The following is an 11,383-nucleotide window of genomic DNA, read 5'->3' on the forward strand; positions in this document are numbered from 1 at the left end:
AACTCGAACGCATGAAAACAGCAACGTTTTAAGCATACTAATCAAAATGGCCTAAAACTCACTGACGGATCTAACAAACTTTGTCTTCAATTGTCTTCCTTTTTTGTGCATGAAAACCTATTAAAACCCATTAAATGTTTACATTCAGTTTGCTTGCACTTCTCTTGAATTCATATTTTCACTTTTGCCCAAATTTACCTTTTAGCTAGGTGCTTTTGATCATGTGTATTTGGAAATGAGAAGGCTTTCAGGTAAATAGCAGTAAATCTAAATGAACCCCTGGGCAAGTGTTTAAGCCAACGCCAACCATAGAAATCAAAGAACAAGTATGTTCTTTAAAGTAATTTCAACATATAATAACGTAGTAATTAACAATTTATTTGATAGAATTGTGTTTCAGGCTGTATGTTGTTAAGTACAGTAAACTCCATCTTTGATACCAAACAGCAGACAGAGGGAACACACAATGAGCTGCTGAGCATAGTGAAGTCTTTCTTTAGTTGGTGGAGGCAAAGCAGAGTTTTAAAAAAAAGGATTCAAAACCTAAAGCTGTTTGGGAACATTATAATAATATATCAGCACTGTGTTCTTTTTGCCCTCTAGTGCTCAGAAAACCATAAGTCTCCCTTTAAAGAAATGTCAGTTAGAACCGGGATGAAATGGCAGAAGTCAAATCAGTTTGCTATAGTGTCTTTCAGAATGATACATTTTGCCATCTCCTCTGTCATTTTACCTTCCCATGCCATATATTTATTTTCTCTCTGCTGTCAATTGGTGACAACACCATCACATGCTCTGTTAATTCATCCTTCATCCGTCAGTTCTTTATGTTTTCTAACTGGGTGCATTCGTGTTTATATGCTGACTGATTTCGCCCCCTCCGACAGATTCATCTAGGTTTTTCATTCCTCATTTTTCACCTTCTGTCCCTCCAGGAGTCAGAACTGGATTCACACAAGCAGCTGGACAGCCCATCAGAGGAGGAACCCTCCACGCCCAAAGCAACGATAATCAGCCAGAACCCGAAATATCAGCTGTACCTCAACAACGATCTGAAGACCAACGGGTTCAGTGGCAGAGATGCAGATGGTCAAGGAAGCGGCGGAGGATCAATCGGGGAGAATGGCCCCAGGATGTCCCGATGGGAGACCACCCGGATTGGGGCGAACCATTACAAAGGGTCCCTGGAGTGTTTGGCCTCACGAGATTGGGACACTATGGCTGACAGGGTGGGTGATTCAGACCATGTGTTCTGTCTGTATATATGCGTATGATTCAAGATCGCTTTTAGAAAAATTAGATGGCGCCTTACTTCCAGAGTAAAAGCATCAGTTATTAAACAGTGCCCTCTCCTGGAAGAGCTCAGCTTTTAGATTCTTAATTCCAGTTCACAGCAGACATGATCATTTCACTGAGAAAAATGAAAACAGGCACTTCTAGAAAACATTTAAAGTTTGGTGTTTGAGTCATTTAGAGCCAAAGTAATTCAAAAAGGTAACATTTACATTATTACATATTATTTATATCCAAATATCTTACAGAAAACTAGTTTTATAATCCGTTAGTAGATTCCGATCATGTCAAGATTCCTCATTGAATGTTTCAAACTGAATTGCTTTAAATTTAAATAAGTGCACATTTAAGCGAGTGAGGTTCACACAGTATTGCCATTTTTAATATTTGATCCTTTATGTAGCATTAATAAAATAAATCTTTTCCTTTGCAGCCATTGACACGTGCCCAGTCCTGGATGAATCTCAAAAAACAGGTCTAATACCGGCTGTTCTGTTTATCACAGAATTCAATGAAGGCAGCCTTGCATGTCCTCTCTGCACCAAATCAAATCTAATCACCTCGTTTGTCTGATTCGAAAAGCAAAAATATCAAAAAGAGAGGCTCAATGCAAAGCTAACCCTCTCTTTTTGATGTGAAATGATACCATTGTTTATCGTATGCATAATAATTAAGGACACAATGATTTGTAATTTTACAGCCTGGAATATTACCATCCTGTTAAAGTACTGTAGGTACTGTGGCATTAATGGATGTTTTTGTAGCATCTGTTACTGGTATGAATGTGAATACCAGTATAGAAAACTTGTTTCAGTCTTCACGTTTGTTATTTTAACAGGATTGCTGCACACGTCTAATAAACGCAGCTGCTTTACAGCACACGCCCACCTTTGTTCATTTTATGTTGATGTGAGGAAGGCAATCGTGGCTGTATCTGCACTTCTGAATTCACATTTTGCTCTGAGATCCTTGAGCTTTATTTGTCTTCTTTAAGTCTCTACATTTTTGACTTTTTTTTTTTTTTTTTTTTTTACAGATGGGTGTCGTTGACAGCCCCCCCAGAGTGTTTAACAGTCCATACTCCCAAGCCACCTCTTTGGAGTACAACCCCCCTTATCGAATGTCTGAAAAGGTTTGTAAGTTGACCCCTCTTTAATTTTGAAACCACTTCATTTATACAGTGTCTTGAAATGTACTAAAGTTACATTTCTTTCCTAAAATACAGCAGATTCACAGCATGTGTACTTGGCAAAAAGCTTTTAAAGAGTGCCAATAAACCAAATGTTTCTTTTAAACTGTTGCAGAAAATAGTTTGCATTGGTTTCTGCATAATTAATGTTTTGACCAGGATGTGGAGTCACAGCAGGCTACTGACCCTCCTCTGTTCACCTCCCCTCTTTTCTCCATGTTCAGGGTAAACTGTCTCCTGCCACCTCTGAGATGAACCTGTACACCTATAACAGTCGCAGCACGAGTCCGGTGGGCATACAGACGCCGACCCTCATTTCCCCCCGCCCCCGTTTCTCTACCTACGACACTCTGAGGAGGAGGACGGAGGTCAACAACATGGTACATGTTTACTGACACACACACGTGTAGCACATACTCTGACTTCCACACTTTGTAATGGGTTTCTGTACATTTTTCTTGCTACAGGTGGTGCCCACACACTACAGCATGCGCTCTTCCACTCTGGGAGCACCCAATAAAAAAGACTACATAGCAGAACTGACCAAACAGCTGGACACCATACAGAGAGTAAGCCCCGTTTCACTTCTTGTGGATTCAGTCGCCTGGGAAAAAAAAAAGGAGTATAGATTCAAATTAAAACAAATTAACATTAAACAAATGTCTGAGAAATGCAGACTTATAGCATGGGTACCTGACCAAAAAACTCTCAAAGAGTGCCAGTTAGGCTCATTTAACTTTTATTTATCCTGTTATGAGCCCTTTGCGCAGCCCTTTATCCACTGTTTGAAGCAAGCCACTTTCCCTCCCTTCCTTTCCCCCTTAAGTGGCTTTTTTCCTGATTGGCTGCCCCTCTTAAACAGAAGGTTTGAGGAGTAGGTGGGAGTCCATGAATCCTCTCTTCATGATGTCACAAATCTGTTGACTACTGTTCAGCATGAGTCTGATTTGGACCAGATTCACCAGATTTATCAGATTAATGAATCGGACACAAAACAATCCACTGTGTGAGGAACATTTAGCTCCTGGCGGTTTGTAGAAAACTAGATTTTTGATGTGGTGTGTTGTCTCTTCCAGCGCAACCAGTTCCTGGAGGCAGAGAGTGTGGAGATGGAGAAGGAGAGGAACCAGATCAGGTCGGGCATGTGTGGTTTTTCTGTAGTTGTACTCGAAGTCAGCACACTGTTAGCTAACCGGGGGCCGTGTACTTGTGACTTTAAAATTAAGCTTTTAGCCTCATGTTATTTCTTTCTTTTCTTTTTTTTTTTTTTAAGTATATTAAGTCTATTTCAATTTGTTCTTGTCTAAACTGTCTGTGAAGGTTTGAGATGCGCGGCCTGCTGGTGAACAACGAGGACCTGCTGAGAACAAACACACAGCTGAACAATGAGCTGAAGCGGCTGAGGGAGCAGATGATAGAAATGGAGAGAGAGAATCAGTCCGTGGGGGAGCGGTTCAGAGAGATGGAGGTGTGACTTTTTTTTTTTTTTAAGGTAAAAGGATGCATAGAAGTGATTTGTAGTAGTATAAATGTTTGGATGGGTGACACTTGTGTTGTGCTACGCAGATTGAGGTGAAGCAAGCCAGAGAGGTGATGGTGGAGGCCAACACTCAGGAGTATGCCTTCAACTTCCTTGAGCAGTCGCTCAAAAATCGGATCCAGGATGCTGAGGTATGCAAAGTTAGACGGAAGCAGCTAAAATAATTTTTTTTTAAAAAGATCACATTAAAACCTGAGGAGGAACTCGCACCAAAATAATCTAGATAGATAAAAAGAAACTGGATTATGGGGTGTACCATATCTTTAAAGTGATTCCCACTCATCCAGATATCCAAAGATGTCATTTACAATTTCTTTGTATTTTTTTAACCAATTTTTTTTAACTTTCTCTAACTATGGTCACAGAGCAGGGAAGGGGGACTCGGGGTACACCCCTGTGTTACTCTTTAGTATAACACAGCACACAGAATGCCAAGAATCCTTAATGACATTCACTGATAATCCAGTTTAGCCAGTATCCAGCTTGGTTTTATTTGTCAGTGAGGGACTAGATCATCTATGTTACTGCACATTCAGACCAGTAAGAGACACATTTTCTCTTTTACAAAGAAGCTGAACTTTATGCATGTTTTTTGTTTTCAGGAAAATCTGGACAAGCAGACGCAACATGCTCAGACTCTGGCTGAGAAGTTGTGGCTGGCAGAGAGGCAGCTGGAAGACGTGGAGAGTGACAAAGAAAGCAAAGACAAGAAGCTGTCTGACCTCAGCAACACCATCCTCAGGCTGGAGACAGAGGTACGGACATAGTAGACACTGAGGCGATGAGCAGCCATCACCTCAGAATTAGATTTATTTAGAAATTCTCTGAAAAGAACCACATAAATTGTCATCACTGAAAAACCTGACAACCCAAAGCAGTGATTCCAAAGCATAAACTGCACCCCCTGGTGCAGCATCATTTACAGTAACATAAAGTATGTGCAGAAAAGGCTTTTAATTTTCTTTTCCTTTTTAAATGGAGTTGAAATTGCCATCAGATTTTTCAATCAAATTAAAAAAGCAGTACAAAGCATATTATTCTTCATTTCTCCAGCACTATGAGAGCAGTAAAATCTTTCTTCTGCCTCCATGTGGAAAAGGACTCTTAAATTAAAGCGAAAACATTTAAATGTGTTAACCAATTAGATCTTTAAGAAATGTTTGTAGCGAGAATGTGTTTTTTTTTCTATTACTACAAATACAAACTGTATTAAACTGTAATAAGTTTATATCCATTTCCAGCTGGGTGAGGCCATGGCAGCATCCACTCAGGCTAACGCAGAGATGAACCTGCAGCAAAAGCTGCGTGAGGATGCCCAGATGAGGTTGGACGAGCTGGAGGAGTCCCTGCTGGAGAAGGAACAGGAAGTGCAGAAACTGCAGACCCTCGTGACCAAACTGCAGGGAGAGGTATGTTGTAGCGTTTGAGCTTCAGCTGTACTTTGAGACATAGTGGCCTAATAGAGAATAACAGCTGTGGAAACCTTTGGAGTACCCACAGCCTCACGACCTGTGTGTTTTCTGTATGTGCGTGTAGGTCTCTGGTAAGCTGTTCGATAGAGAGCGTTCGCTGGAGGAGGAGATTCAGCTGAGAGAGAGGCTTCAGCTGCAATGTAAGCAGGCAGAAAGGACTGTGGACGACCTCACCATGGAGCTGCACAGCACGAACCAAACCAGAGACGACCTGGCCAAACAGCTCAAACTGGCTCAGGTACAGTAAATAGTCTGAGGCGAGGCAAGAGGGTTACACTGCATCTTTACACCAGATACTTTATTGAATGTGATCAAAGAAACAGTCAGACAGAAACATTTCTAGGTTTTTGTATAAGATGATATTCACAACCTCTGCAAAACCATAGAGACCACCTAGCTGCCATGGATTGTCATGCTCACAAATTTAAGTTTGAAAAATTCAGCCTTCAGCATCATAAAGGAATAATCTTGATTTCAGCTTTGATTTACCATCCATGTCCAAAACATTTGGTCATTGGAGGGAAATTGACTTGAATTTGGGGCGACAGCTTTTAGCCATTGCTACTGTGCCTCCTTATTAACGTTCGCCTGTGCCATGCTCTTTGGCGGGATGTTGTGGATCCTTGCAAGAGAAATGTGGCCTACACAACTCTAGTTTTCAGAAACTCATTTAGCTGAAGGTTTCTGTCTAATTTCAGATTTGGAAAAAAAATCCCAACTCATATTCAGAGAATGTCACCCCCTGCTGTTGCTGTTTTTAGATTGGCGCTGTCATAGACAGCTATCGGTGTGGGCCAGATGACAGCCCACATTAGCCTCATTGACTCTTTATCTAATCATCATGTCTTGCCCTTCACCTTAATTTGCTGAATGAGTCAATAAACATTCATCATTTCAAGGGTAGAAAGCTAATTACCTGCTCAACAGCAGCACACTTTTCTTCAAGCTGTCAAACTGCTTCACATAAAATTTTTTATTTTCAACACTGAAAGAGGAAGAAATGTGAGGGGAAATTTGATATTTTTCCCCTAATACCCTTACTTTGCATGTGGTGCCCACATTTAAAGCTTCAATAAAAACAGCTGCTAATCGTAGTGATTGTAGTTAATAATCAACATGAAGAAAAGCAGCAGATTAATACACATTTGGTTTGTCTAACTGATTCCAGATAAACTACCATATGCGTGTTTTATATACAGCATGTCAGGCTTTTACACACACATGTTAAGTTTACATCCATTGTTGGTTTTAGTCCTTTCTTGTGTTTTTGCTATCACCAAATTCCTGAACATTTCACCATATTTGGATCATGTGACATCCAAAGTGTCTTTGTGTGCATGACCTAATGAGTCAAACAGAGATGTCCACTTGAGTTAATCATTCATGCAAACCATCAGAGTTTGGGGTTAATGGGGTATTAATTATGCAAATCCCGTTTAGCAATCAGCATGCTACAGTGATTCCATAATCCTGTATATACGTCACGTCACCATTTCTGAAGATGCTTAATCTGTTCCGTTTTCAAAAATAACCCGAGTGTCAGACATTTTAAAGAGTGACCTCACAGGCTGTTTGAGAGGGATTCAGATCAGAAGTTTACTTATTTTTAAACTTTCAGGAGAAGCTAATCGACCTAGAGAGCGATCTGGAGGAGCTGCATGACAGCGAGCAGAGATGGGCCGCCAAGCAAAAGAGAGCCATCGATCAGGTAGATGCGCTGGGAACAGGAAGCGTATCAACTGAAAACTATTCGTATAGAACTGATTTGATTGGTTACTGACACTCTTTTTGTGTTTTGACCTCCAGACCGAGCAGCTGCAGCTGAAGCTGATTCAGGAGAAAGATTTGAACGAGCAGCTGGAAGTTGAGAAAGTGTCAATGGAAAGACAGGTAATCTGTGTGGGCTTATTTCTAGTCTTTTTATGCATGTGATAAGTGTTTGGGCCTTAAATTCAGAAGCCAATATTATATTATATGCATTTCAAATAGAATATATTTACTTTTTCTGTGCACCATTCTCATTTGCCATTTTGTGAAAATTAAGCAGAACATTTCATAGATAAAACAAAAACTTGCCATCACTTTGTGGACAAAAAGACGAATCAGATCTTAGTGTCATTTCTAAAAGAAACACTTATAGCTGCCATGGTTTCCTTGTATTTAGACATTTTTATACACAAAATAATGTAAATAAAAGGAGACTTTTTTCTGTGTTTTGAGTACTAATAAAGTGTGTTTGTGTAGCTGCGTCAGCTTCGTCTGGAGGTGGAGGAACTGCGGAGCAACAGAGTACAGGAGGATGTCATCTCTAAGACGGAGATCAGAGTCAAGGAACTGGAGAACTCACTGAGGGTTGAGGAGAGGTCAGTTAAAGATCTTCTCTGTGACCGAGGACAGCCTGCAGACTTTGCAGGAGTACCTGCACGTGTTAAATGGCTTTTTGCTGTTACACTACAAGTGTGTGTTTCTGCGCAGGAACAAAGCAACTCTGACAAACACCAACAGTAAGCTGGAGAGGAAGATCAACGAGCTGAGTGATCAGATGGAGGAGGAGCACCGGATAGCTACTGAACAGAAAGACCTGGTAATACAGCCACACATTTGTACAAACCTATAAAACAGCATTTCTGTCTCAGACACCCCCAAGTGGAAAGTGTGCGTTAGCTGAAATATCCAAAGCTTCAATACTACTAATTCTTAAATCACCGATTATTATTATTATTATTATTATTATTATCATCATCATCATCATCATCATCATCATCATCAGCAGTAATTTCCATCCTTCTACTACTTTATTTTTACTAACCTTATATTGTATTTTAAGTTAACTTCAACTAGTTTTTGCTCTCTGGGATCCACCCACTATTTGGATGTATATTTGATTTCCTTTTATGAACATTTTTTTTTTTTAAGATAATCATAGAAACAAACTTCCCCCGCACTCTTTTTCCTTTTCTAATGGGACGTATTTGTATGGTGAATTGTTGACTGATTGACCCACATAATGGATTAACAAACTGTGCAAAAGTGGCAAATGTTTTTATGTCGTGTACACTAACCAGATGATCTGATAATCTGTGATCTGTTCTCCAGATGACCCAGAGGATCCGCTCTCTGAAGCGCCAGCTGAATGAGGCCGAGGAGGAGGCAAGCAGGAAGGAGGCACAGTACCGGCACACCCAGAGAGAGCTGGCTGAGGAGAGGGAGACAACCAGCCGCCTACAGAAGCAGCTGCTTGACCAACACCTGCAGACCAAGTATGAACTGTACTGCATGCATGCAGATGGACTGTTGATAGCTCATAATGCATAACAGCTACTTGACACTTGTATTTTCTTTCATGATTTCTCACCTTGCAGATTTCGTTTTTTTAACCTCCTTACATATGTTTATGTACCCTCTCATAATTTTGATGGCAAACTAATAAAGCTTCATCTGTATCCCTCAGGCGTAAGGAGACCATGACAATCCGTCAGACTCTGGATAACCTGAGGTTGGACCTGAGTGACGATGACGATGATCTGACACTGGAACATAGTACAAATGTTACCAAAGTCTAAAAACCCCCTCACTCTAAATTCCCTCAGCGGGAACAGTGTATAACCAAATGAAAAGATTTCTTTTTCCTTCCAGGTTTTATTGTTTGTTTGTTTTTAAACAGGAAATGTCTACAGGATAGTCACTTTTTAATACCATCAGGAAAATTACATTTCTGAAAATCTGAAAGGACAAAACAATCCTGCATGTAAATGCACCACAAGTCCTGTACTTTACTGTGTTAGTGCTGTTGTGCTAAAAGCTGAAATGCATTTTTTTCCCTTTACATGCTCTCCGTGTGTACTAAAGTGTGATTCTCTGCCCACATTTTAAATGTTAATTCAAAGGGTAGTAACTCTTGTTTGTCTTACCTGGGAGTGGCCCAGTGAAAACCATTCCTCAAGAGTCTCCTATAAAGCTTGTGGAGTTGATCGCCCTCTTCTGTTGATCAGGAAGAAATTCAACCGTGTAAAGTGAACGACAGAATCACCTGGTGGACTTTCTGCCTCCCTGTTCTCCTTAAAGCCACAATCTGCTCGTTTGCCAAAGAAAATAAACCTACAGGAGTTTGCTGCAGAGTCATGTTGACACTTATACTGCAAAAGATGTAACTGCTGTGACACCACCCACCTATCATTCAGAGCAGTCACACCCTTAAACAAACTTGCTTTAAATTTTAATAAGTTATGCAAGTTGCAAGTTATGCAAAAAAAAGTTTTAAACTCATTTCTGAGGGAAAGCCAGTCCCAAATGGCCATTTGAGGAAATATTATTGTTTAGAGTACTGACATAATAGGGATTTGATTAAGGTGTAGTTTTGAATCCATTTGTTCCACCCAACTACTCAAGTCTTTTAGAATGGGCTTTAAACCAGTAAATGTTCTGAATTATCCAGGTGCACAAATGTTCTAAAGACTTCTGGTGATGATGGGAAAGAGGACTTTTTCAGTTCAGATCTCAGAACGCAAATAATGATTCAAAGAATCAGAGCTCTCCAATCTCTCAGCTTTTGTATTATTTGATGGCTCTTTAATGGCAGTTCTTTCCTAAAGAGGGTTTTTTCTACATTCATACATGCAGTATTTGGATTTTGACATATTAGAAGAAATAGCAAGATAAATCTGGTACATGTGAGGGATCTTTAAGTAACTGTGTAATTCAAATCAAAGCCCATTAAGCAATTATTTATATGATATGATGTGTGTGTGTGTGTGTGTGTGTGTGTGTGTGTGTGTGTGTGTGTGTGTGTGTGTGTGTGTGTGTGTTATGTTTGAGATTTTCTTTCTTTTTTTTTTTTTTAATAATTTCTTAGTGGGGAAAAGTTTTTATTTTATAGGAAAAAAAAAAATACAGGAGGACTTCAGAGTTGAGTTTTGGGTATTTTGGGGGGTTTGCTGCTGTATAGATATGACCTATTGTACCTGTACATGAGATAAGCTTCAAGGCTAAGATTTATTTCAAAAAGAGGACAAAACGAATGAGGCGTTTACTCTGGTCATTTTTAAACATGTAAAAATGTGTCGTATTGAGGAGGGAACAAAGATTACGTATGCAGAAATGAGTTGGATTCACAAAAGAAAATCCTTTATTTCCTAGGATTACCTCAACTACTTTCTAATTTATATAAAAAGTCAAGATTCTGTTATGAGACAGGAAATCAGAACTTTAACCCGATGTTTCTTTTGCACACTAGCTGAAAAATTACAACATTCTGATCTCGTAACTTACCTTTGTAATTTTATAGTAATGCATTTTTTTTTCTTTTGTGAATGCAATCTTCATTCATGTATGTATTCTGATTTTAGTTTAATATTCTGCATAATTTTATTTGGAGGATAGTTGTTTTGTTTTTTAAGAAAACCAAGCATTCAGACAAAAACAAACTAGATTGTTGAATTAAAATCAAGAGTGGAATATTAAGCATATTTGACAGTCATTCTCAGATATCGGTAATATGCAAAAAGTAGTTTGAAGGATGTCTGTTAGAAATATATTAAAAGCTAATATTCACACAGTTTTAATTCCCTGCTATGTTTAAATTTTTTAATGTTTTTAGCTTGTTTGGAAAGAGGAGTTTAAATCACAAGTTTTGTCTAGGTTGCTGTATCTCAGCTATAATAACTACACTACTGCATTTTTTTCCCCTCGTAGCAAAAGAAAAAGAGGGTATCTACAGAAATGTAAAAAGAAACTAAATATGCTGACTTATTTTTGTAACTATACTTCACATGGTTCCACTATTCTTGGGTATTTATTTTTCCACATTTTCTCTTTTGGTGAGAAGTTTCTTACTATAAGATAAAATAAATTCTTCTACACTGTGAATTTGAGTTGTTATTTTTTTTGCGC

General features: G+C 39.1%; 1 protein-coding gene across 1 annotated transcript in view; it reads left to right on the top strand.

Annotated features, from left to right (window-relative positions):
- LOC146570490 (uncharacterized) overlaps positions 1-11,359 on the top strand; it is a 56,551-nt gene extending 45,192 nt beyond the window's left edge. The window contains exons 8-23 of the mRNA XM_085278936.1: positions 936-1,229; positions 2,330-2,425; positions 2,707-2,862; positions 2,950-3,051; positions 3,559-3,617; positions 3,803-3,950; positions 4,049-4,153; positions 4,625-4,777; positions 5,264-5,431; positions 5,559-5,732; positions 7,113-7,202; positions 7,301-7,384; positions 7,739-7,857; positions 7,970-8,078; positions 8,591-8,754; positions 8,946-11,359. Of these exons, the coding sequence (XP_085135062.1) occupies positions 936-1,229; positions 2,330-2,425; positions 2,707-2,862; positions 2,950-3,051; positions 3,559-3,617; positions 3,803-3,950; positions 4,049-4,153; positions 4,625-4,777; positions 5,264-5,431; positions 5,559-5,732; positions 7,113-7,202; positions 7,301-7,384; positions 7,739-7,857; positions 7,970-8,078; positions 8,591-8,754; positions 8,946-9,057 (2,133 nt within the window). The 3' untranslated portion in view covers positions 9,058-11,359. The remainder of the gene's footprint in view (positions 1-935; positions 1,230-2,329; positions 2,426-2,706; positions 2,863-2,949; positions 3,052-3,558; positions 3,618-3,802; positions 3,951-4,048; positions 4,154-4,624; positions 4,778-5,263; positions 5,432-5,558; positions 5,733-7,112; positions 7,203-7,300; positions 7,385-7,738; positions 7,858-7,969; positions 8,079-8,590; positions 8,755-8,945) is intronic.
- The last annotated feature ends 24 nt before the right edge of the window (positions 11,360-11,383 follow it).

This window comes from Mchenga conophoros, linkage group LG7 (genome assembly GCF_057382185.1).
Source record: "Mchenga conophoros isolate Kocher_MC1m ecotype Shallow Benthic linkage group LG7, M_conophoros_male_GT1.1, whole genome shotgun sequence".
Lineage (NCBI taxonomy): Eukaryota > Metazoa > Chordata > Actinopteri > Cichliformes > Cichlidae > Mchenga > Mchenga conophoros.